Source organism: Leuciscus leuciscus (assembly GCF_965113295.1).
Source record: "Leuciscus leuciscus genome assembly, chromosome: 7".
NCBI classification, from domain to species: Eukaryota; Metazoa; Chordata; class Actinopteri; order Cypriniformes; family Leuciscidae; genus Leuciscus; species Leuciscus leuciscus.
In genome coordinates this window covers 17,232,079-17,259,263 of record NC_138731.1, presented here as the reverse complement: position 1 = coordinate 17,259,263, position 27,185 = coordinate 17,232,079, and the positions used below count along the sequence as shown (strand labels likewise).

The 27,185-nt window shown below is 37.3% G+C and overlaps 3 protein-coding genes across 5 annotated transcripts in view; 2 read left to right on the top strand and 1 right to left on the bottom strand.

Moving 5' to 3' along the window:
* Positions 1-27,185, top strand: part of LOC309503164 (uncharacterized protein) — a 111,120-nt gene that overhangs the window by 6,824 nt on the left and 77,111 nt on the right. The gene's annotated exons all lie outside the window — the stretch shown is intronic.
* Positions 1,450-4,403, bottom strand: LOC309503128 (piggyBac transposable element-derived protein 3-like). Its single transcript, XM_082175831.1, has 2 exons — positions 3,542-4,403; positions 1,450-3,148 (listed from the first exon to the last, which is right to left on the bottom strand). Exon 2 carries the CDS (start codon positions 3,137-3,139, stop codon positions 1,766-1,768), a length of 1,374 nt encoding a protein of 457 aa, XP_082031957.1. The 5' UTR covers positions 3,140-3,148; positions 3,542-4,403; the 3' UTR covers positions 1,450-1,765.
* LOC309503132 (nectin-3-like) overlaps positions 19,174-27,185 on the top strand; it is a 45,586-nt gene continuing 37,574 nt past the window's right edge. For all 3 annotated transcript variants that reach the window (XM_082175835.1, XM_082175836.1, XM_082175837.1), the window contains exon 1: positions 19,174-19,413. In XM_082175835.1, coding sequence (XP_082031961.1) covers positions 19,305-19,413 — 109 coding nt within the window. In that variant the 5' untranslated portion in view covers positions 19,174-19,304. The remainder of the gene's footprint in view (positions 19,414-27,185) is intronic.

Below are 27,185 nucleotides of genomic sequence, written 5' to 3'. Positions count from 1 at the left end.
CCAAAGTTTCACGTGGAGCATTCGGAGATTTTTTTCTCTTGAATTACCGCCGAGTGTGAATTGTGGTAAAAAATAAACTGCCGGGATAATCACACAACGCTTGCCGTAGGCTACACGTCCGATTCGCGAACTAATGACTCCTTTGAACCGATTCACTTTAATGAATGGTTAAAACAACTGATCTGTCCAACACTGAACTCACGAGACGTCTGAATCGGTGTATAACAAATCGGTAACACTTTACAATAATGTTCCATTTATTAAATTCTAGTTAAGTACTTTTTTTTATTAGTTTTTTTTTTTTTTTTTTTTAAGAAAAAGGTGAGTGGCAGAGTGTATTACTATACGTTGTTATTTTTACGTGAATGAATAATTAAAATATGCACTTTTTTCAGTAAGCTAGGACTATGTGTTTTCAACATAAATGTTCAATTCTGTTGGTTCAGGAAGGACGCCATGACAGGCTGCTGGCTCCCACTGTTAATTTTTATTTATTTTTTGTTGGAAAAGCACTCTCTACTTAAAGCCCTCAAGTTTACATTGGTTACTGTATTCTTTCAATTGCTCTAAACAAGTATTTTGGGTGACCTTTTTATTTTTTTATTGAATGCTAGACATCAAGTTGTTGTTATTTTCATCTGAAAGAAGAACTTTTTCTCAGTAAGCTAGGCCCTATGTGTTCAGTAAGCTTGTTTCAGTAAGCTATGTGTTTTCAAGGCTTTAAGGTTTTATTGAATGCTACCTCTGACTAAGAATGCATTACTATGCACTTGTATAGTCTTTTATTTTGGAATTTTAAGAGCAATAAACATATATTGCAATGTTAAGGAATTCATGTTTTTTTCATTCAGATATGTAAATTAACATGTATAAATTGCTATTAGTCAATTAATGGGGATTTGGGAGATAATCGAGAATCGAATCGAATCGAAATCGAATCGGACCGGAAAAATGAATCGTTAGATTAATCGATGCATCGAAAAAATAATCGCTAGATTAATCGTTTAAAAAATAATCGTTTATCCCAGCCCTAGTCCTCGCGCTTCTTTGCTGTAATTTCAACATTGAAAACTGGTAGGTAAGACGTTAATTCTGAAAACATTTACGCATCAACAGTCCTCGGCTCCATGCATTTGTAGCCTAAATGCAATCATTTAAAAATATTGCTGGACACCAACAGGAAAGGCCTAATAATAAGAAAAGCAAGCTTGTAAGTTAGGAGTAGGGTAATTTTGTACTATTTTCTTTATTATTATTATTTAAATGGTGAACAATAGACCATTCTTAATGTGAGGACGCCAAACCGTTTCCAAGGTAGGGTTATTAACCCTTTAATGTTCACTCCAAGAAAAAAACAATGTAAAAATGACTTGTTTGCATTTAAGTTAATGGGGCACTAATAACACAATTAATAAAAAAAAAAAAATATATACCCCCCAGTTTTTTAAATATAGGCCTCTACCAAATGGTTGAGATGCTGCTTTATGGTAAAAGTACCTATTACATAATTATAAATGTATAATAGCATTTAAATGATCATTTAATACCTTGTTCTTGCATTGAATGAACTCAAAAACTAAACAAATCTTTCAAATAAAATGCACAAACAAAATAAGGACCTATGGGAACCTTGGCCACGTTATTTTCGATGGTATGCTGCGAAGCATTGGAGATGCACAGGTCAAGGACGTATTCAAACAGGGGGAAGTACCAGCATCGTGACTTGGCAGGGGTCTTGTACAGGTGAACCAGCATGTCAGAAAGATCAATGCCACCCATATGCTGATTGTAGGCAGCAATGAGTGAAGGGCATGGGACAGCAATCTTCGCTTTCTCGTCTTTGCTCCACCGTTGGACACTTGTAAGGGGCATGATCCCACAGGCATTGCTCAAGGAGGGTAACACATTTATTGTCATACCATTTGACTGCGAGTACTCCTTCAGCAGACTTATAGTCAAGAGCTCCACGTCCTCTCTCCATCAGCTCTTTGTCTTCTATCAGGTGAGCTCGACCGATGCGGTTTGATCGGGCTGTGCCGATGCACTTGATGCCCAGATTTGCGTGCAGGCTCAGGATCAGGTCGAAACTAGTGAAGTAATTGTCAAAGAAGACAACTGAAAGCCGTGGCTGTGTTATGGTTTTGCATAATGTTGTCACCACTTTGCTCCCTAGAAGTAGCTCCTGCTCTTCCTCACTTAGATCAACATTGAAGAATGTGGACCGCCCTTGATAGAGCAGTAGGTCATGGATGATGCCAGATGAACTGGCACGACAGAACACTTTAAAACCCCACTTGTCAGGTTTATTGGCAATGTATTGGCGGAGATTGCCAGCCCTTGTGCCTTTATAAGACACCATGACTTCATCCACAATGTGCTTGTAGGTGGATGGGATGAGGAGACATTGCTTACGAAGCATCTCAAAAAGGGGTCGGATTTTGTAAGATCGGTCAGGGCTCCCATCACACTGCTGATTATCATTGAAGTGAATGTAACGACGTAACTGCTTGAATCTCCTCTGTGGCATGATATCAGCAATCACGTTGAAGCGTGATGCAGGGTGCCAGTAGTCCTCCATGGCCGGGAAGTCGAAAACACCCATCTTCAATCTTATCAGGGTTAGTCTGATCGGATCCCCCAACTCCTGAGCAGAGTAGAGATTGGTTTGATGAGCAATATGTTGAATCATCTCATCAGTGATGAGCCTTATGAAGTACTGGAAGGGTGTCTTGATAGCATCAGGGGGTGCAAAACTTGAATCAGGAACCTGGAATTCCTCAATATCTACATGCTTCCAGATTCTCCTGGCTTCTTTATCTTTCTTTTCAGCCATTTTATTCTTCTTTGTGACTGGGGGTGACATAGGAGCCACATCCAGCTCTTCCATGACTGTTTTTAGGGTGTTTTTCCCTTTTATCTTCCTCTCAGCAGATGTGCTTGTTGAGGGCATCTCCTCCTCATCCGATTCAGTGGAAAGATCCCTAATCATTTCTGCTTGTTTGGGCAGATAATCAGGATCCCCTATTATGTCATCATCATCATCATCATCACTCAGATCAGCCTCAGAGTCTTGAGGGTCTTCTGGTACAAGGGCCAGAAAATTCCGTGGCCTTGAACCATAAAATGATTTAGCATCCATCTTTTGCTTCTAAAACACAGAAATACAAGACGGAATAAGGAAATGATGCACCATTACATATAAATGTCAGCATGTTACAAAAATCATACATATTAAACCATTTAAGTATAATAACACTATAACTGTAACATATTTATAACAATGCATGAACAGCAGTGTTTTTATTCCATGGAAAATAGTGCATTTTAATAAAATTAGCATAACTTCACCAAACTGTTACCATGCGGTTGAGCTGTCATTCCATGCCAAGGTTTACCATGGAGTGCCAACTCAACCGTATGGTCAAGCATGTTTTAAAAAAATTATTTGACCATTATAAGATGTTTTCTGTTTTGCATCAATTTACATAATTCTGTTAAGTAACGTGTTAGATGAAATAAAATGTTGACAAAACTAACTCGCCTTTGAAAGTACAGCCAAAAATAGTCCACATGTCAGAAGTGATTTTTCAATTTTAAACTTGCTAGCAGCAGGATGAGTGAAAAGTTCTACTGTCAAAAAATAGAGAGACCTCTAGTCGGATGTTTGAAGCATAGCATACGTCAACCAAGTTGTAGAGATGACCCAATCAATTCCACACATTTTTCAATAAGATATAGCGACTCAAAAAGTGATCTACCAAATGGTTGAGCAGAACATTATTAATACAAATATGGGGATTTGCATCCATATTTTTGATTACATTAAATATCTTCAGTATAATTTAGACTAGTCAAAATCACAATACAGTTATCTGGAATTGGTATTTTGAGTAGTGCAGTCAGCTTTTGGCCGCGCGTGGCCGTTAGAGATAGAGGACTACATGGGCAGTTCGGCTCTTTTGGTTCGGCTCCCTTAGAAGAGCCGGCTCTAACGGCTCCCAAATGCCTCTTTATTTAGTATCACTCGGAGCCTTCTATTTTAGCCCAATGTAGCAATTGTGAATGATTTGTGTGTCGGTAAGCAACTTTTTATTCAGTGTTTAGATTTTTTCGTTACAAAAAATACAGTTACTATTAGTATTATTTAACATTTTAATAAAACTTAAATTAAACAATTGAACACAGAACCACATCAAACAAATCAAATAAATAAAGGCAAAAGTGTTCAGTGCTCGCTTGCTCTCTCTCCTCCAGCTGCACGGATGGGTGGGCGGTTCTTAGATGTCTGCCGGATATTTTCATTTGGATATTAAATGCAGTTGGAGTTAACATGTGCACAAAATCTCTCTCTCTCTCTCTCTCTCTCTCTCTCTCTCTCTCTCTCTCTCTCTCTCTCTCTCTCTCTCTCTCTCTCTCTCTCAGAGTTGAAGCCTACTACAGCCAACTGGTGGAAGAGGGGGTCTTTTTGGTGCTTTTGTTCTAGCACAGTATTTTGTTCTTGCACAAATAATTTTGTTCTTTCATATAATATAAATAAATACATGTATATATAAATAAATGTATTCTTGAATCATTCTTGGGTTTTGTCTTCTGATATCTGGCCATATCATTTAGTTACTGCATATGCTGATTCCCTCATTGTACTGTTCAATATACAGTATAATTCTAGAAACTAAGACTTACTCCACTTTTTCAGTTGTTTAAAGAATGATATACATTTTAATTTGTTTTGTGTAAATTCATTTATTTAAATTTAACCTCTGATGCATTTTGAATAAAAACACATTTTATAAAATTATGATAAAAATACTCCTGAGATTAAATGTCTTTCGAACTATATGTACAAATTAACCACCTGGGTCTTATAACTGTGGTCCTGAAACTGCAACCGTTGTTATATACTCCAGTTCGGTAGGTGGCGGTGTCACAAAAACTTAGGGTCCTATAACCGGGGTCCTATAGCCGGGTCTTTTTAAAAAAATTTTTTTATTTTTTTTTATTGAACACACTTATTTACAAAACACAATTTACAAAATCTCTCGTAGGGAGACTTATGTGCAAAAAATAGTTAAACAAAGTTGAATAGAACAAATTTCGATAAATAAAATAAATACAAATAAATATAAAATAAAATAAATGAAGCAAAGGCACTTCAGTCCATAACGCATGTCAAAGTTGTTCACATACATATATTGTCCTCAGTCTTCATATATTCTTTAAATAAAGTTACATGGAAGCTTTACAAATTATAATGACAAATATTTTGAGACATCTTCACATAGAGAGTAAATGTTCTCACTGGAATCTTTCAGAAGTTTCAAAGAAGCAAAGTATTCCCTCAGTTCAATTTTAAACACCATTAGGGATGGATTTTTGTTTTGCCATTTACATGTATGAATATGGTATTTACCCATAATTGTTATGATATTGTAAATTCTAAAAAGTTCCTTCGGAAGGTTTTCATTACCAAAAAGAATTTGCTCCAACTTTAATTGTGTAATTCTCTTCATTTTTGTTTCCAGCCAATTCATGACATCTTGCCAGAATCTTTTTATCACTGGACAAGAGAAAAACAAATGTTCAATAGTTTCATCTTCCTGGGAACAGAACACACATGGCTCCACTTCAAAACCAAATCTCTTTTTAAGCATTGCTGCTGCTGGATAATATCCATTTATAATTTTGAATTGCATTTCTTTGATTTTAGGAGGTATGGGCCATTTCATGAATTTGATGTATTTATTTGTTATTTTATCATCATAATGCCTTATTTTTATATTTTGGTCAAAATCATGAAATAGTTTACATTTGAATATTTTGCTAATACAATAATTGTTACATTTTTCGCTATTTAAAGGAATTTGGTTTAGTTGCAGTTTAGGCCAATTTATTTGACTTTTGGAATAATGTAAATAGTTTTGTATCATATTTATTAGGGCTATTGGTATTGCTTTACATACCTTATTATAATCCCTTATTAAACTTTGTATTTTAAATTTTGTTTTAAAATCCGTAAACTTAAGAAAATGACCTTGTTCATCTAATATATCTGTGATGAAAATGATTCCCCTTTCAAACCAATCCCTGAAAAAAAGTGTTTTTCTACTTATTGTTATCACTCTGTTGTTCCACAAGGTGGAGCCATGTGGTGTAAAATTATGAGTAAATGCCATCTTCCAGAAATGAAGAACTTGTTTATGATATTCAGACAGTTTTACTGGCAATTTGGATACCTCGAAATCGCACTTTAAAAGAAACTCTAAGCCTCCCACTTTATCAAAAATTGTTTTGGGTATATGATACCATATAGAATCAGGTTTATCTAAAAAGGCTTTTACCCAGTTAACTCTAAAAACTCCAACCATAGATTCAAAATCAATTGTTTTTAACCCCCCTTTATTATAGTCCTTTATAAGTTGTGATTTTTTGATGTAGTGCGTTTTATTACGCCAGATGAATTGGTAAATTATAGTATTTGCTTTTCTTATGTTTTGTGAACTAATATAGAGAGAATAGCTCAGGTAAATTAATTTAGAAATCCCTTCTGATTTTGACAATAGGTTACGTCCTAAAATAGTTAAGTCTCTTGTTAACCAATGATTTAGGTTTCTTTTTATTTCTTCAAATTTCTCTGTGATATTTTTGGATTCTCTTATTACCAAGTTTTTAGATAGCCTAGATGAATGCCCAAGTATTTAACATCATTCTTAACTGGAATCGTCTCCAAAACTGTCTCAGTTCAATTATACAAAGGTAATATTTCGCATTTTTTTAGATTAAGGCAAAGGCCTGATGCCCTGGAAAAAAACAGAAATCACATTTAAAGCCTTCTGAAGAATTGATTTGTCCTTTAGATATATCACTGTATCATCAGCAAATTGGCTTATTTTCAATTCGGTGTCACAAACTTTTATCCCTTCAAGGTCTTTATTATTTACTACAAAATAGGCCAAAAGCTGCGTACAGAGAATGAATAATTTTGGTGAAATTGGGCACCCTTGTCTTATTCCACAAGAGATATTAATTCTTGGAGTGATGTCTGATTGAAGTGAAATATAACTGTAGCCTATATTTGGTCATAAAACATTCTGATTACCTTACAAAAGTTGTTGCCAAACCCAAAAAGTTGGAGCGATTTCAGTAAAAAGTCATGTTCGATAGAATCAAAAGCCTTGAAAAAATCAATAAACAATATTAGGCTTTCATAAGGCTCTGATAATCTAACATGTCCATAATTAGTCTCACATTGTTATGAATATGTCTACCTTTAATAAAAGCTGACTGAAATTCGTCTATTAACTTGTTCAAGACATTTTTTACTCTGTTAGCATAAACCAAAGCTAGAGCCGGGTCCTATAACTGCAGCCTCCGATTGTGAAGGAATATCTTCGAAGCGTGTGTCCCCCTTCCTTCATTCACATAATGGTATGATCCTAGTCTATATAGGCTTTCCCCGACGGTAGCTTTTCTCGTTCGCTGCAAAGAATCGTGTCTTAGTTTCGCGAACGACACATCACTATTAGAAAACGAATTAAACAATGTATATGGACTAAAGGAAATAACAGTGTGAAAGATTAATACAATGAATGAAGAGTATCCTATTTGGAGTATGGGTCGATGGACTGTCTTCTATCCCGTGACACTGATGCTTGATTTTATTTTATTTTCATTCATCTACGCAAGAACTTCAGGTGAGTAGGCTGCATAAATGGTTATCAATGTGCTGTTATCTGTAGGCCTACTACTAAACTAGGTATGATGACAGAGGGGACGTACATTTCACAACAACAAAAAAAGAAGCCATCTTACAAGCGAAGATTAAGCCTTTGTTGGCCGGGTGACCAGACGTCCCGAAATATTCGGGATAGTCTCGAAATCTAAGCTGCCCTTGTCAAAAAAATCCTAAAGGATTCCAATAAGAAAATTGTACAGGATTCTAATTAGAATTTCTATCATATTTTGGAACCATTCCTATAGGATTTCCAATAGGAATTGTCTTATAGGACTATACACATACATATTCTCTATAGGATTCTGATAGAAATTGTCTTATAGGACAATGCATAAATATCCTGTAGTATTTTCTACAGGATTTTAATGGGATCCAATTGGGTCACTACTATTATATGGGATTCCCTTTTTTTCCCTTTTTTCCTTTTTTTTCTTGGGAATTTTTTAGAATCCTAAAGGTGCACTCTTCCAATGTTTTTCTTTTACTAATGGTAGTTTTTTGATTGTGTCTTGCAGTTTGCTTAAACTCACCTCAATGTAGATATTGTTCACTGTTTAATGTATGTTGTGCAACCTGCAGTCACATTATAAACAGCATGGCAGGTGATTTGGGCACACAGTATTAGTGCACACATTTCTAACGCACTGATAATGGATTGATGAAATAAAACAAACAAATCAATTAATGCATTTTCTGTTATTTTAATTTCATTAGTATTTTATTTATTTATTTCTTCTTTCATAACTAATGAATTTATTACTTTTTACAGATTATATACATTACAGACTTACACACACATACACTCAAACACACTCTCTCTCATAGATGTTTTGGGCATCTATGTTCACAATAGAACTCCTCAAGGGTAAATAAACAAATGATGATAATAATTAATGAATAAATAAAATGTTGTGTTATGATTAAAATGATCTTGCTGTATAAATGTTTATAATATTTAATATTATACATTTAATGTTTAATATTATATATTTAATTTAATATATTTAATATTTAATGGTGTTCCTGCAAGTGTAAATAAATCATTTTATTGTGTCGACTACATGACATTCTACCTAAATTGTATCTGTCTATAATGTATATAATTTCTGAATTGAAATGATTAAAATGATCTTGCTGTATAAATGTTTATAATATTTAATTGTAATTACCTGGAAAAACAGCACAACATACAGAAATACAGATAAAAAAAAAAAAAAAAAAATACTATAGGACAAACTGAAATTCCATGAAAATAAATTTGAATGAAGGACTCCTAAGAATAATAAGATCCTATAAGAATCAAATTAGATCCTACAGGACAAAGTGAAATTCCATTAAAATTAATCAGAATGTCCAATAGGATTATAAGAATCTACTAAGTTCCTATTGGAATCCAATAAGATCCTTCAGGATAAACTGAAATTCCATTAAAATAAATCAGAATGTCCAATAGGATTCTAAGAATCCAATAAGATCCTATTGGAATCCAATAAGATCCTACAGGATAAACTGAAATTCCAATAGGATTTTTTGACAAGGGGTCCCGAATCCGGCCCTAATTGTCCCTAAAATTATTCTAAAGCAAAATCTTGAGTAGTTATTGTCTGATAAAACATTTAAAAACTTTTGTCTCCCTAATCAAACACACTTGATTCAACTCATCAGCTCACATGGGTTAAATCCAGGACAGGTTTGGGAACCACTGATCTACACAATTATTTAGTTTTCTTATTTAACCCTCTGAGGTCTAAGGGCATTTTTTCACTCTTTCTTCGATTTTACATATCTTATTAAATTCACATTTTAAAGGCAATTACATAACACAATCCCATGTGTTTTATATCAAAATGTGCAGAGAAAACCCAGCTCTCTTAATGATGAGGTCACCACTTGTCCTAGAGCATTGTGTAAAGAGAGAGAGAGGGATAATTTGGCTCTAAAAGATGAAAAATATAAGTCCGATTTTTGAAATTCTTCAAATCTCTTGTGGAAACATACCATTACTCATGTGGACGAATTATTTTGGTCCTTGATATGGGTTTGCCAAAGTTTTAGGGTCACAAAAGTAGTGTAATATATGAATAAAATAGTTGATAATAAATAAGAATTGTCTAAAGTGACATTTTGAAAAAACGTTTTTTAGTACAAGTTTTGTCTGTGACTCTACCTTTTACCAAATGTTAGAGGGACTGAGATAAAATAGGACTAAAATAACTTCCTTCTACATATCAAGCTTTATGGGATGTGTGCAACTGAAAAAGTAGCATTACAACAGGTTTTTCTTTCAAGCAAAACTTTTACTTTGTGAAAAAAAAACTCACTACTAACAATATTCACAAAATGTACACATGTTTTCTTGTCTACATTACATGTCAACTTTTCAAAAAATGTTTTCAAACCAAAGATGAACTATATATTAGAAATAACACAGAAACCCACCACTATTTACAATATTTACACAATGTGCATGTTTTCATGTTTCAGTTTTTCAGCTGTCATGCCATGCTGCAAAACAGTTTCTGTCCAGCTGCATGCAAAGCGCAACATCACACTCCCTGCATTTCCAAGGTGTGTCCTTTCTCTGGCCTTGGCTTTGGCAATGCTCACACCTGCTGCGACCTGTAGTGGCTTTTGTGGAAGAATCTGCTGCATGAACGGCAATTGGCACAGGAATATGACCTGCAGGTACCGGGACTGGAGCAGTATGGAGAGGCTTACCACAGAGTTCAACAGTCAGCTCCTCCATGAAAGCTTTGTGTGTCATGGGTGTTGTTTGCTGGGCCAGACAGAGTTCCTTGTGGAGGATGTAGCTGTTGGTGGTGGCAATGTCCAGAAAATGGTAAAACAGGTGTCTGTACCAGCGCATTGTTTTGTGTTGTGCAGAGTAATACTGAATGAGCTGGTCTGAATGATCAACTCCCCCCATGTGTTCATTGTACTCCATAACTGGTGTGGGACAGGGGATTGATGTCCTTGTCCAAGAGCCATCTTGTTGTTTCACCCTCCTCTGCACAGCGCTACCAGAGTATGCTGTGTGAAGTGTGGAGCAGACTGATACTTCCCTCGTGTCCATCCATTTCACATAGATGAGGGGGCCGTCCCGGATCCATCTTATGGAGCCTCTTTCTGACTTCTTTGTGAGGGCGTTATTTGTTGTACGAGGGCAGTCCTTGCGGTTCTCCCTGTAGGTCCCACAGGCAGCAAATTTTTGCTCATGGAGAGCCCTGAAGAGCTTGGGGCTGGAATAAAAATTGTCCATGTAAATGTGGTAGCCCGTGCCAAGGTAACCTGGTTGTACCAGGGACATCACAACATCATAGGAAAGGCCATGTCCAGAGGGGATGTCACTTTTGCCGGTGTAAATGGAAAAGTCCACTGTATAGCCATTCCGTGAGTCTGCCAAGACAAACAACTTGAATCCCCACTTTATCGGTTTTGCCTTCATGTACTGCGTCATCCCAGTTTTGGCCTTTGATGCAACCATTCTTTCATCCACAGCCACATCTCTGTGAGGATGATAAAATGACTTGCAGGCATTTTTGATGGTGTTCATCAGGGGTTTCAGTCTGAAAAGTTTGTCATGGTCGGCTGTGCCCTTTTTTTTTTGTCGTTCTGGACATCCTCTTCAGGGTCGCTAAGGTGAAGGTTCCAAGAAAGTGCTCTGTATCTGTCCCGTGGCATGATCTGTACTGGAAGTGGCAAAGAAAAGAAGTGATTCTGTCTCCAGTAATCTGCAATGCTGTCGAGTTTCACCATGGCCATGTACAGAAGCAGTCCAATGTACTTGTAAAACTCCCCAATGTTCACATCTAACCATTTATATTTCTTTCCCTGTGCCATTTGTTTAGCAGCCTGCTTGTTTGTGTTTTGGCACAGTGTTTGTATGGTTTGTACAGGGAAGAAAAGTTTGAAGAGGTCGAGGGGTGTATATGTGGAAGTGGAGCTGAGCTGTGGCCCTGGTGTTCGAGCTGGTTGAAACCTGGAGACAGGGGGAGCGATGTCTGGGTCTTTTTCCGCCTTCCAAGACAGTGGAGTTGGCTGCTGTGTAGGTGGGGGTGCTGGTTGATGCTGGAGGATACGGGACCTCTTGGCTGGCCGGGTTGGTGATGATGGTTGCTGTGTAGGTGGGGGTGCTGGTTGATGCTGGGGGGTACGGGACCTCTTGGCTGGCCGGGTTGGTGATGATGGTTGCTGTGTAGGTGGGGGTGCTGGTTGATGCTGGAGGATACGGGAATTTTTCGGGACGTCTGGTCACCCTAGGCAACTGGTCAACATTACACAAACATATTGGTCCGATTACTCATAAAGGAGTTTGGGCCATGCAAATTACGGGAGTATACCCGTATAAATAACAAACCGGGACGGGTCCGGGAGATAGGGCTAAAAAATGGGAGAAACCCGGGAAAAACGGGAGTGCTGACCGGTATGCTATAGGGTAGGCTACCTTTAAATAGGGCACTATTTGAGGGGACAGTCATTTGTAGTGGTGTCCACTCCGAACCCACAGTGGACGTTATTGAGGGTACTCATTCAATCCCACAGTGACGAGTGTACAACTGAACTCAATAGCTAGATAATACCCATAATGCACTGTGAGAGTCGAGCGCTGAATAAGGTCCCGCGTCTCGCCATAAGATGGCGCCGCAGCAGAATCAAATCATCCATCCATTTTCCAAACCGCACTGGTCCAGCGTATATCATACAGGTACAAATTCCTTTTTAATTGAATATTAAATTGTTTAATTACGGTTTATACATGCTAGTTTCCATAGCAGCGTTCAGGATAAATATTTTAATTAGGCCTAGGCTACTACTGGAACTGCCAGTTTGCTACATTTCAATGAGTTATTAAACAACATGCACAAACTATGCAAGTGGCAGCTCACTCAGTCGGTTTTTTTCAACTGCTTCAAATGGACTACATTAGTGGAGTGAATATAGTGAATGAGAATGCGATTTCGAACACATACATGTCCTCCATTGCAGGCCCTTTTTTTCTTCCTTTTCTTGGAGAAAACCGTTCAGTCCTCGCGCTTCTTTGCTGTAATTTCAACATTGAAAACTGGTAGGTAAGACGTTAATTCTGAAAACATTTACGCATCAACAGTCCTCGGCTCCATGCATTTGTAGCCTAAATGCAATCATTTAAAAATATTGCTGGACACCAACAGGAAAGGCCTAATAATAAGAAAAGCAAGCTTGTAAGTTAGGAGTAGGGTAATTTTGTACTATTTTCTTTATTATTATTATTTAAATGGTGAACAATAGACCATTCTTAATGTGAGGACGCCAAACCGTTTCCAAGGTAGGGTTATTAACCCTTTAATGTTCACTCCAAGAAAAAAACAATGTAAAAATGACTTGTTTGCATTTAAGTTAATGGGGCACTAATAACACAATTAATAAAAATAAATAAATATATACCCCCCAGTTTTTTAAATATAGGCCTCTACCAAATGGTTGAGATGCTGCTTTATGGTAAAAGTACCTATTACATAATTATAAATGTATAATAGCATTTAAATGATCATTTAATACCTTGTTCTTGCATTGAATGAACTCAAAAACTAAACAAATCTTTCAAATAAAATGCACAAACAAAATAAGGACCTATGGGAACCTTGGCCACGTTATTTTCGATGGTATGCTGCGAAGCATTGGAGATGCACAGGTCAAGGACGTATTCAAACAGGGGGAAGTACCAGCATCGTGACTTGGCAGGGGTCTTGTACAGGTGAACCAGCATGTCAGAAAGATCAATGCCACCCATATGCTGATTGTAGGCAGCAATGAGTGAAGGGCATGGGACAGCAATCTTCGCTTTCTCGTCTTTGCTCCACCGTTGGACACTTGTAAGGGGCATGATCCCACAGGCATTGCTCAAGGAGGGTAACACATTTATTGTCATACCATTTGACTGCGAGTACTCCTTCAGCAGACTTATAGTCAAGAGCTCCACGTCCTCTCTCCATCAGCTCTTTGTCTTCTATCAGGTGAGCTCCACCGATGCGGTTTGATCGGACTGTGCCGATGCACTTGATGCCCAGATTTGCGTGCAGGCTCAGGATCAGGTCGAAACTAGTGAAGTAATTGTCAAAGAAGACAACTGAAAGCCGTGGCTGTGTTATGGTTTTGCATAATGTTGTCACCACTTTGCTCCCTAGAAGTAGCTCCTGCTCTTCCTCACTTAGATCAACATTGAAGAATGTGGACCGCCCTTGATAGAGCAGTAGGTCATGGATGATGCCAGATGAACTGGCACGACAGAACACTTTAAAACCCCACTTGTCAGGTTTATTGGCAATGTATTGGCGGAGAATGCCATCCCTTGTGCCTTTATAAGACACCATGACTTCATCCACACTGTGCTTGTAGGTGGATGGGATGAGGAGACATTGCTTACGAAGCATCTCAAAAAGGGGTCAGATTTTGTAAGATCGGTCAGGGCTCCCATCACACTGCTGATTTTCATTGAAGTGAATGTAGCGACGTAACTGCTTGAATCTCCTCTGTGGCATGATATCAGCAATCACGTTGAAGCGTGATGCAGGGTGCCAGTAGTCCTCCATGGCGGGAAGTCGAAAACACCCATCTTCAATCTTATCAGGGTTAGTCTGATCGGATCCCCCAACTCCTGAGCAGAGTAGAGATTGGTTTGATGAGCAATATGTTGAATCATCTCATCAGTGATGAGCCTTATGAAGTACTGGAAGGGTGTCTTGATAGCATCAGGGGGTGCAAAACTTGAATCAGGAACCTGGAATTCCTCAATATCTACATGCTTCCAGATTCTCCTGGCTTCTTTATCTTTCTTTTCAGCCATTTTATTCTTCTTTGTGACTGGGGGTGACATAGGAGCCACATCCAGCTCTTCCATGACTGTTTTTAGGGTGTTTTTCCCTTTTATCTTCCTCTCAGCAGATGTGCTTGTTGAGGGCATCTCCTCCTCATCCGATTCAGTGGAAAGATCCCTAATCATTTCTGCTTGTTTGGGCAGATAATCAGGATCCCCTATTATGTCATCATCATCATCATCATCACTCAGATCAGCCTCAGAGTCTTGAGGGTCTTCTGGTACAAGGGCCAGAAAATTCCGTAGCCTTGAACCATAAAATGATTTAGCATCCATCTTTTGCTTCTAAAACACAGAAATACAAGACGGAATAAGGAAATGATGCACCATTACATATAAATGTCAGCATGTTACAAAAATCATACATATTAAACCATTTAAGTATAATAACACTATAACTGTAACATATTTATAACAATGCATGAACAGCAGTGTTTTTATTCCATGGAAAATAGTGCATTTTAATAAAATTAGCATAACTTCACCAAACTGTTATCATGCGGTTGAGCTGTCATTCCATGCCAAGGTTTACCATGGAGTGCCAACTCAACCGTATGGTCAAGCATGTTTTTAAAAAATTATTTGACCATTATAAGATGTTTTCTGTTTTGCATCAATTTACATAATTCTGTTAAGTAACGTGTTAGATGAAATAAAATGTTGACAAAACTAACTCGCCTTTGAAAGTACAGCCAAAAATAGTCCACATGTCAGAAGTGATTTTTCAATTTTAAACTTGCTAGCAGCAGGATGAGTGAAAAGTTCTACTGTCAAAAAATAGAGAGACCTCTAGTCGGATGTTTGAAGCATAGCATACGTCAACCAAGTTGTAGAGATGACCCAATCAATTCCACACATTTTTCAATAAGATATAGCGACTCAAAAAGTGATCTACCAAATGGTTGAGCAGAACATTATTAATACAAATATGGGGATTTGCATCCATATTTTTGATTACATTAAATATCTTCAGTATAATTTAGACTAGTCAAAATCACAATACAGTTATCTGGAATTGGTATTTTGAGTAGTGCAGTCAGCTTTTGGCCGCGCGTGGCCGTTAGAGATAGAGGACTACATGGGCAGTTCGGCTCTTTTGGTTCGGCTCCCTTAGAAGAGCCGGCTCTAACGGCTCCCAAATGCCTCTTTATTTAGTATCACTCGGAGCCTTCTATTTTAGCCCAATGTAGCAATTGTGAATGATTTGTGTGTCGGTAAGCAACTTTTTATTCAGTGTTTAGATTTTTTCGTTACAAAAAATACAGTTACTATTAGTATTATTTAACATTTTAATAAAACTTAAATTAAACAATTGAACACAGAACCACATCAAACAAATCAAATAAATAAAGGCAAAAGTGTTCAGTGCTCGCTTGCTCTCTCTCCTCCAGCTGCACGGATGGGTGGGCGGTTCTTAGATGTCTGCCGGATATTTTCATTTGGATATTAAATGCAGTTGGAGTTAACATGTGCACAAAATCTCTCTCTCTCTCTCTCTCTCTCTCTCTCTCTCTCTCTCTCTCTCTCTCTCTCTCTCTCTCTCTCTCTCTCTCTCTCAGAGTTGAAGCCTACTACAGCCAACTGGTGGAAGAGGGGGTCTTTTTGGTGCTTTTGTTCTAGCACAGTATTTTGTTCTTGCACAAATAATTTTGTTCTTTCATATAATATAAATAAATACATGTATATATAAATAAATGTATTCTTGAATCATTCTTGGGTTTTGTCTTCTGATATCTGGCCATATCATTTAGTTACTGCATATGCTGATTCCCTCATTGTACTGTTCAATATACAGTATAATTCTAGAAACTAAGACTTACTCCACTTTTTCAGTTGTTTAAAGAATGATATACATTTTAATTTGTTTTGTGTAAATTCATTTATTTAAATTTAACCTCTGATGCATTTTGAATAAAAACACATTTTATAAAATTATGATAAAAATACTCCTGAGATTAAATGTCTTTCGAACTATATGTACAAATTAACCACCTGGGTCTTATAACTGTGGTCCTGAAACTGCAACCGTTGTTATATACTCCAGTTCGGTAGGTGGCGGTGTCACAAAAACTTAGGGTCCTATAACCGGGGTCCTATAGCCGGGTCTTTTTAAAAAAAATTTTTTATTTTTTTTTATTGAACACACTTATTTACAAAACACAATTTACAAAATCTCTCGTAGGGAGACTTATGTGCAAAAAATAGTTAAACAAAGTTGAATAGAACAAATTTCGATAAATAAAATAAATACAAATAAATATAAAATAAAATAAATGAAGCAAAGGCACTTCAGTCCATAACGCATGTCAAAGTTGTTCACATACATATATTGTCCTCAGTCTTCATATATTCTTTAAATAAAGTTACATGGAAGCTTTACAAATTATAATGACAAATATTTTGAGACATCTTCACATAGAGAGTAAATGTTCTCACTGGAATCTTTCAGAAGTTTCAAAGAAGCAAAGTATTCCCTCAGTTCAATTTTAAACACCATTAGGGATGGATTTTTGTTTTGCCATTTACATGTATGAATATGGTATTTACCCATAATTGTTATGATATTGTAAATTCTAAAAAGTTCCTTCGGAAGGTTTTCATTACCAAAAAGAATTTGCTCCAACTTTAATTGTGTAATTCTCTTCATTTTTGTTTCCAGCCAATTCATGACATCTTGCCAGAATCTTTTTATCACTGGACAAGAGAAAAACAAATGTTCAATAGTTTCATCTTCCTGGGAACAGAACACACATGGCTCCACTTCAAAACCAAATCTCTTTTTAAGCATTGCTGCTGCTGGATAATATCCATTTATAATTTTGAATTGCATTTCTTTGATTTTAGGAGGTATGGGCCATTTCATGAATTTGATGTATTTATTTGTTATTTTATCATCATAATGCCTTATTTTTATATTTTGGTCAAAATCATGAAATAGTTTACATTTGAATATTTTGCTAATACAATAATTGTTACATTTTTCGCTATTTAAAGGAATTTGGTTTAGTTGCAGTTTAGGCCAATTTATTTGACTTTTGGAATAATGTAAATAGTTTTGTATCATATTTATTAGGGCTATTGGTATTGCTTTACATACCTTATTATAATCCCTTATTAAACTTTGTATTTTAAATTTTGTTTTAAAATCCGTAAACTTAAGAAAATGACCTTGTTCATCTAATATATCTGTGATGAAAATGATTCCCCTTTCAAACCAATCCCTGAAAAAAAGTGTTTTTCTACTTATTGTTATCACTCTGTTGTTCCACAAGGTGGAGCCATGTGGTGTAAAATTATGAGTAAATGCCATCTTCCAGAAATGAAGAACTTGTTTATGATATTCAGACAGTTTTACTGGCAATTTGGATACCTCGAAATCGCACTTTAAAAGAAACTCTAAGCCTCCCACTTTATCAAAAATTGTTTTGGGTATATGATACCATATAGAATCAGGTTTATCTAAAAAGGCTTTTACCCAGTTAACTCTAAAAACTCCAACCATAGATTCAAAATCAATTGTTTTTAACCCCCCTTTATTATAGTCCTTTATAAGTTGTGATTTTTTGATGTAGTGCGTTTTATTACGCCAGATGAATTGGTAAATTATAGTATTTGCTTTTCTTATGTTTTGTGAACTAATATAGAGAGAATAGCTCAGGTAAATTAATTTAGAAATCCCTTCTGATTTTGACAATAGGTTACGTCCTAAAATAGTTAAGTCTCTTGTTAACCAATGATTTAGGTTTCTTTTTATTTCTTCAAATTTCTCTGTGATATTTTTGGATTCTCTTATTACCAAGTTTTTAGATAGCCTAGATGAATGCCCAAGTATTTAACATCATTCTTAACTGGAATCGTCTCCAAAACTGTCTCAGTTCAATTATACAAAGGTAATATTTCGCATTTTTTTAGATTAAGGCAAAGGCCTGATGCCCTGGAAAAAAACAGAAATCACATTTAAAGCCTTCTGAAGAATTGATTTGTCCTTTAGATATATCACTGTATCATCAGCAAATTGGCTTATTTTCAATTCGGTGTCACAAACTTTTATCCCTTCAAGGTCTTTATTATTTACTACAAAATAGGCCAAAAGCTGCGTACAGAGAATGAATAATTTTGGTGAAATTGGGCACCCTTGTCTTATTCCACAAGAGATATTAATTCTTGGAGTGATGTCTGATTGAAGTGAAATATAACTGTAGCCTATATTTGGTCATAAAACATTCTGATTACCTTACAAAAGTTGTTGCCAAACCCAAAAAGTTGGAGCGATTTCAGTAAAAAGTCATGTTCGATAGAATCAAAAGCCTTGAAAAAATCAATAAACAATATTAGGCTTTCATAAGGCTCTGATAATCTAACATGTCCATAATTAGTCTCACATTGTTATGAATATGTCTACCTTTAATAAAAGCTGACTGAAATTCGTCTATTAACTTGTTCAAGACATTTTTTACTCTGTTAGCATAAACCAAAGCTAGAGCCGGGTCCTATAACTGCAGCCTCCGATTGTGCAGGAATATCTTCGAAGCGTGTGTCCCCCTTCCTTCATTCACATAATGGTATGATCCTAGTCTATATAGGCTTTCCCCGACGGTAGCTTTTCTCGTTCGCTGCAAAGAATCGTGTCTTAGTTTCGCGAACGACACATCACTATTAGAAAACGAATTAAACAATGTATATGGACTAAAGGAAATAACAGTGTGAAAGATTAATACAATGAATGAAGAGTATCCTATTTGGAGTATGGGTCGATGGACTGTCTTCTATCCCGTGACACTGATGCTTGATTTTATTTTATTTTCATTCATCTACGCAAGAACTTCAGGTGAGTAGGCTGCATAAATGGTTATCAATGTGCTGTTATCTGTAGGGGAGAGCGGGGCACAACCTAACGCTTTTTGACTTTCTCAGTTTGTGTAAATCTACTTATGGTTCAGAGTATTTATTTTTTCCCACATTAATTTCCCACATGTCTAGTACAATTATGTGGTTTTGTTTTATTAATACAGTATATACTTTTTTCTTGACATACCCCGAAAGAATGGAAGTGAAATGTGACAACATGCCCCATAGGTGGGGTACATTGTAACATGTGTGGGGCACATTGTAACATAACATATGACAGCTTAAAATGTTATCTGATCTAATAAAAAATATATACAAAACAAACTAAAATATTTTCTAAATAAAATACAATTAAAAAACTTTTTCATATAAAATAATGGCAATTTTTAATAATTAAATATAAACAAATTTTTGAGTTTTGACTACGAACACATGAAAACACAGCTATACAACATAGTTCAAAACAAATAAATAATTAGTCATTTCTGAACATTGACTCTCAGTCTTTATTCACCTTTTTCTCACGTTTTCCCAATAAAATTAATAAAAGTATAGAATATAATAGCATATTTCTAATAGGGGCACATTGTAACGCAGTGTTACAACATGCCCCCGCCTGCACAACTGGGATTTAAACCCTGCTAGTGTCTTCTGCTAGTTAGCGAAGCATTAAATAACTATCTCAACTGTTAAATAACATCTTGGAGATTAAAATAATATCAGATTTGTCTTATTTTAAATAAACACAAAAAATAGAGATGAAAAATTAACTTAAGTAAGAAATTTACTTTTGCTATGGTTTAATAAATGTCTATGGATATCTTCCAAAAAAAAAAAATTTTTGGCGGAATTTTTTTTTCTATATAGTGTTGATATGGCAACTAGTAAATACACAAAGTTTCGTCATCCAAGCATGTGCGGAAGTATTTAAAACAAGCGTGTTACAACTAGCCCCGCGTTAGGTTGTGCCCCGCGCTCCCCTACTACTAAACTAGGTATGATGACAGAGGGGACGTACATTTCACAACAACAAAAAAAGAAGCCATCTTACAAGCGAAGATTAAGCCTTTGTTGGCCGGGTGACCAGACGTCCCGAAATATTCGGGATAGTCTCGAAATCTAAGCTGCCCTTGTCAAAAAAATCCTAAAGGATTCCAATAAGAAAATTGTACAGGATTCTAATTAGAATTTCTATCATATTTTGGAACCATTCCTATAGGATTTCCAATAGGAATTGTCTTATAGGACTATACACATACATATTCTCTATAGGATTCTGATAGAAATTGTCTTATAGGACAATGCATAAATATCCTGTAGTATTTTCTACAGGATTTTAATGGGATCCAATTGGGTCACTACTATTATATGGGATTCCCTTTTTTTCCCTTTTTTCCTTTTTTTTCTTGGGAATTTTTTAGAATCCTAAAGGTGCACTCTTCCAATGTTTTTCTTTTACTAATGGTAGTTTTTTGATTGTGTCTTGCAGTTTGCTTAAACTCACCTCAATGTAGATATTGTTCACTGTTTAATGTATGTTGTGCAACCTGCAGTCACATTATAAACAGCATGGCAGGTGATTTGGGCACACAGTATTAGTGCACACATTTCTAACGCACTGATAATGGATTGATGAAATAAAACAAACAAATCAATTAATGCATTTTCTGTTATTTTAATTTCATTAGTATTTTATTTATTTATTTCTTCTTTCATAACTAATGAATTTATTACTTTTTACAGATTATATACATTACAGACTTACACACACATACACTCAAACACACTCTCTCTCATAGATGTTTTGGGCATCTATGTTCACAATAGAACTCCTCAAGGGTAAATAAACAAATGATGATAATAATTAATGAATAAATAAAATGTTGTGTTATGATTAAAATGATCTTGCTGTATAAATGTTTATAATATTTAATATTATACATTTAATGTTTAATATTATATATTTAATTTAATATATTTAATATTTAATGGTGTTCCTGCAAGTGTAAATAAATCATTTTATTGTGTCGACTACATGACATTCTACCTAAATTGTATCTGTCTATAATGTATATAATTTCTGAATTGAAATGATTAAAATGATCTTGCTGTATAAATGTTTATAATATTTAATTGTAATTACCTGGAAAAACAGCACAACATACAGAAATACAGATAAAAAAAAAAAAAAAAAAATACTATAGGACAAACTGAAATTCCATGAAAATAAATTTGAATGAAGGACTCCTAAGAATAATAAGATCCTATAAGAATCAAATTAGATCCTACAGGACAAAGTGAAATTCCATTAAAATTAATCAGAATGTCCAATAGGATTATAAGAATCTACTAAGTTCCTATTGGAATCCAATAAGATCCTTCAGGATAAACTGAAATTCCATTAAAATAAATCAGAATGTCCAATAGGATTCTAAGAATCCAATAAGATCCTATTGGAATCCAATAAGATCCTACAGGATAAACTGAAATTCCAATAGGATTTTTTGACAAGGGGTCCCGAATCCGGCCCTAATTGTCCCTAAAATTATTCTAAAGCAAAATCTTGAGTAGTTATTGTCTGATAAAACATTTAAAAACTTTTGTCTCCCTAATCAAACACACTTGATTCAACTCATCAGCTCACATGGGTTAAATCCAGGACAGGTTTGGGAACCACTGATCTACACAATTATTTAGTTTTCTTATTTAACCCTCTGAGGTCTAAGGGCATTTTTTCACTCTTTCTTCGATTTTACATATCTTATTAAATTCACATTTTAAAGGCAATTACATAACACAATCCCATGTGTTTTATATCAAAATGTGCAGAGAAAACCCAGCTCTCTTAATGATGAGGTCACCACTTGTCCTAGAGCATTGTGTAAAGAGAGAGAGAGGGATAATTTGGCTCTAAAAGATGAAAAATATAAGTCCGATTTTTGAAATTCTTCAAATCTCTTGTGGAAACATACCATTACTCATGTGGACGAATTATTTTGGTCCTTGATATGGGTTTGCCAAAGTTTTAGGGTCACAAAAGTAGTGTAATATATGAATAAAATAGTTGATAATAAATAAGAATTGTCTAAAGTGACATTTTGAAAAAACGTTTTTTAGTACAAGTTTTGTCTGTGACTCTACCTTTTACCAAATGTTAGAGGGACTGAGATAAAATAGGACTAAAATAACTTCCTTCTACATATCAAGCTTTATGGGATGTGTGCAACTGAAAAAGTAGCATTACAACAGGTTTTTCTTTCAAGCAAAACTTTTACTTTGTGAAAAAAAAACTCACTACTAACAATATTCACAAAATGTACACATGTTTTCTTGTCTACATTACATGTCAACTTTTCAAAAAATGTTTTCAAACCAAAGATGAACTATATATTAGAAATAACACAGAAACCCACCACTATTTACAATATTTACACAATGTGCATGTTTTCATGTTTCAGTTTTTCAGCTGTCATGCCATGCTGCAAAACAGTTTCTGTCCAGCTGCATGCAAAGCGCAACATCACACTCCCTGCATTTCCAAGGTGTGTCCTTTCTCTGGCCTTGGCTTTGGCAATGCTCACACCTGCTGCGACCTGTAGTGGCTTTTGTGGAAGAATCTGCTGCATGAACGGCAATTGGCACAGGAATATGACCTGCAGGTACCGGGACTGGAGCAGTATGGAGAGGCTTACCACAGAGTTCAACAGTCAGCTCCTCCATGAAAGCTTTGTGTGTCATGGGTGTTGTTTGCTGGGCCAGACAGAGTTCCTTGTGGAGGATGTAGCTGTTGGTGGTGGCAATGTCCAGAAAATGGTAAAACAGGTGTCTGTACCAGCGCATTGTTTTGTGTTGTGCAGAGTAATACTGAATGAGCTGGTCTGAATGATCAACTCCCCCCATGTGTTCATTGTACTCCATAACTGGTGTGGGACAGGGGATTGATGTCCTTGTCCAAGAGCCATCTTGTTGTTTCACCCTCCTCTGCACAGCGCTACCAGAGTATGCTGTGTGAAGTGTGGAGCAGACTGATACTTCCCTCGTGTCCATCCATTTCACATAGATGAGGGGGCCGTCCCGGATCCATCTTATGGAGCCTCTTTCTGACTTCTTTGTGAGGGCGTTATTTGTTGTACGAGGGCAGTCCTTGCGGTTCTCCCTGTAGGTCCCACAGGCAGCAAATTTTTGCTCATGGAGAGCCCTGAAGAGCTTGGGGCTGGAATAAAAATTGTCCATGTAAATGTGGTAGCCCGTGCCAAGGTAACCTGGTTGTACCAGGGACATCACAACATCATAGGAAAGGCCATGTCCAGAGGGGATGTCACTTTTGCCGGTGTAAATGGAAAAGTCCACTGTATAGCCATTCCGTGAGTCTGCCAAGACAAACAACTTGAATCCCCACTTTATCGGTTTTGCCTTCATGTACTGCGTCATCCCAGTTTTGGCCTTTGATGCAACCATTCTTTCATCCACAGCCACATCTCTGTGAGGATGATAAAATGACTTGCAGGCATTTTTGATGGTGTTCATCAGGGGTTTCAGTCTGAAAAGTTTGTCATGGTCGGCTGTGCCCTTTTTTTTTTGTCGTTCTGGACATCCTCTTCAGGGTCGCTAAGGTGAAGGTTCCAAGAAAGTGCTCTGTATCTGTCCCGTGGCATGATCTGTACTGGAAGTGGCAAAGAAAAGAAGTGATTCTGTCACCAGTAATCTGCAATGCTGTCGAGTTTCACCATGGCCATGTACAGAAGCAGTCCAATGTACTTGTAAAACTCCCCAATGTTCACATCTAACCATTTATATTTCTTTCCCTGTGCCATTTGTTTAGCAGCCTGCTTGTTTGTGTTTTGGCACAGTGTTTGTATGGTTTGTACAGGGAAGAAAAGTTTGAAGAGGTCGAGGGGTGTATATGTGGAAGTGGAGCTGAGCTGTGGCCCTGGTGTTCGAGCTGGTTGAAACCTGGAGACAGGGGGAGCGATGTCTGGGTCTTTTTCCGCCTTCCAAGACAGTGGAGTTGGCTGCTGTGTAGGTGGGGGTGCTGGTTGATGCTGGAGGATACGGGACCTCTTGGCTGGCCGGGTTGGTGATGATGGTTGCTGTGTAGGTGGGGGTGCTGGTTGATGCTGGGGGGTACGGGACCTCTTGGCTGGCCGGGTTGGTGATGATGGTTGCTGTGTAGGTGGGGGTGCTGGTTGATGCTGGAGGATACGGGACCTCTTGGCTGGCCGGGTTGGTGATGATGGTTGCTGTGTAGGGGCTGGTGGTGACCTGGTGGCAGGCACAGGTGAGGCTGCCTGTGTTACACTGGGCCCTAGCTGTGAATCCTCTCTGAAAACAAAAAAAACCCCACAAAAAAAATTGCATTATCAATTTCATTGAAATAAAGTTTACACCTCCTCTCTTGATTTCATTCCAGATCTCGCTCTCTCTCACACACACACACACACACACACACACACACACACACACACACACACACACACACACACACACACACACACACACACACACACACACACACACACACACACACACACACATACATCAATCTACTAACAAGAATGTGGAGGATGTGTGAGGATTTGACATATCCTTCAGCTAATATTCTCTTTATCTATTCAAATTGATCACATGTGCTAGCTGTCCTGTCCACCCCAAATCACAGCAAATAACACCTGAATGAGATGTGTGAATACGGTCTCTTCCATTTCAAAACTCTACAGAGATTTACAATTTTACATTCAGTATAAATATAGGCCTACTAAACATAAATAAATAAATTGATATGAAAGGTCAAGCCACATCTATACAAGTATAAACAATATGATAAAATAGTAAATGGCCAAAACATATTGATTCATCACTACAAGAGATAATGTTATTCAAATTGTGAATGGAGGTGAATAAATATTATTACATTAGTTATCAAAAGGAGACCACCAAGAACAGCCTACATCATTACTATTTGTAAGTGTACCCTAGTTTTACACAAGAAAATAACTTTTACAGAAAGTAAACGCTTTGCATAAGGCGCAAGTTCAGATAAGTTACACAAAGCAGCACAGCACAGCTTATTTTAGTCAAGATGGTCACAGTTAGCCAAGCACAAAGTGCACCATGCGAACAAGGTTTTTATAAAATAAATACGCTTACCCGTCTTCAACTGGATCTCTTCTGTGATCATAATCCTCATCTTCATCAGAAGAAAATCCATCAGGCTCGGAAACTCGCCTTTCATCCTCATCGCTGCTCTCAAAAACCGCCGCAAGTACGTCTTTCAATGTCATCGCCATTATCTCTCCTCGTCTTCTTCTTGCTTTTCCTCTTCTTTATATATGTTTTTGCCATGTTTTTTTCGCGGACTTTTTCTTTCGCGGACTTTTTTACTCTTTCTCTCTGCATGTCACTCAGCTTGGTATTTTCCTCACTGTGAGGAGGAGATGGGAGGGTACTTATGGATTTCACCCGCATCTATTGGTTGGCTTCACACAAAATGTAGACAGGCAAGCTAGCCCACCAATCACGCAAGGTGAACGGTCTTCTTTTTTTTTTTTTTTTTTTGGGTGAACGGTCATCTTGTATTCCCTCTTGCTCTCTGTGTGAGTCACGTACGATCTCGCTAAAATAAGGACGTTGAAGCTGAGAATCTATCGATTACGGCAAAATCAGAACCATTTATGTGTGCTTTACAATCGCGGAGATATTAATAGAAACATTTAGTCAACATCGAGTTGACGCGCCCGCGCGTCATCCGACCTCAGGGGGTTAATGACCGATAATTTAGTTGTAATAATAATTTTGTTGTTGGCACAAGGCTTATTAGCGTTAGGCGTTACCCCTCATTTAAGGCCAATTTATACTTCTGCGTCGGGTGCGCGTAGAAGGTACGGCGTAGCATACGCATTGACGTGTACCATACAGGCCTCATTATACTTCTGCGTCGGACCTACGCCGTAGGCAACGTGTTGGTTTTAATTTATACTTCTGCGTTGTTGTCCGCGTTGACGCGCACCTAGGGAGCATGTGAAACCCCGAGGGAGGGGTTCTGGCAGACCAATCACAGCGCTTGCGTCGGCGTAGAATTGACACGTTGTTACATTTTTGGAGAGGTGCACGTCAGGGTACGCCGAAGGGTACGCGCGCTACACACAGCCTACGACGTAGCTACGGCGGCAGTTCGACGCAGAAGTATAAATAGGCCTTACGTCGTACCCTTCGCCGTACCCTGACGCGCACCTCCTCAAAAATGTAACTACGCGTCGCGGCGACGCGGACCGCAAGATCTGTGATTGGTCGGCTGGATAGCATCGCGTTTCCTCCTACGCATTTCCGTAATGATCTTCTGCACTCTGCACCGCCCGCCCGCCATTTTTAAATTCCGAAGATCAGTGAAGAGCCATGGAAATAGACCAAGTGACCGAGAGATTGCTTGAAGAAGTGCGGAAAAACAGCCATCTGTATGACTCCTTAAGTCGCCATTGCTCGTAGAAACCTAAACTCAAAACAGCCGCGAGGAATGTAAACACAGTGGAACATTAAAACCCACCCGCGCCAACTAGCGTTTCGGCGGTGTAACTGCAGAGCAACACAGACATTCGCAGAAGTATAAATGGTCACGACGGCGTCGCCTACGTGCGTAGCCTACGACGTACACTACGGCGTACACTCGACGCAGAAGTATAAATTGGCCTACACTGAACACGTCTGCGGCGCATTACGTCTGCGACAAGGTTTTATTCCGTCCTCCACGCGGTGCAA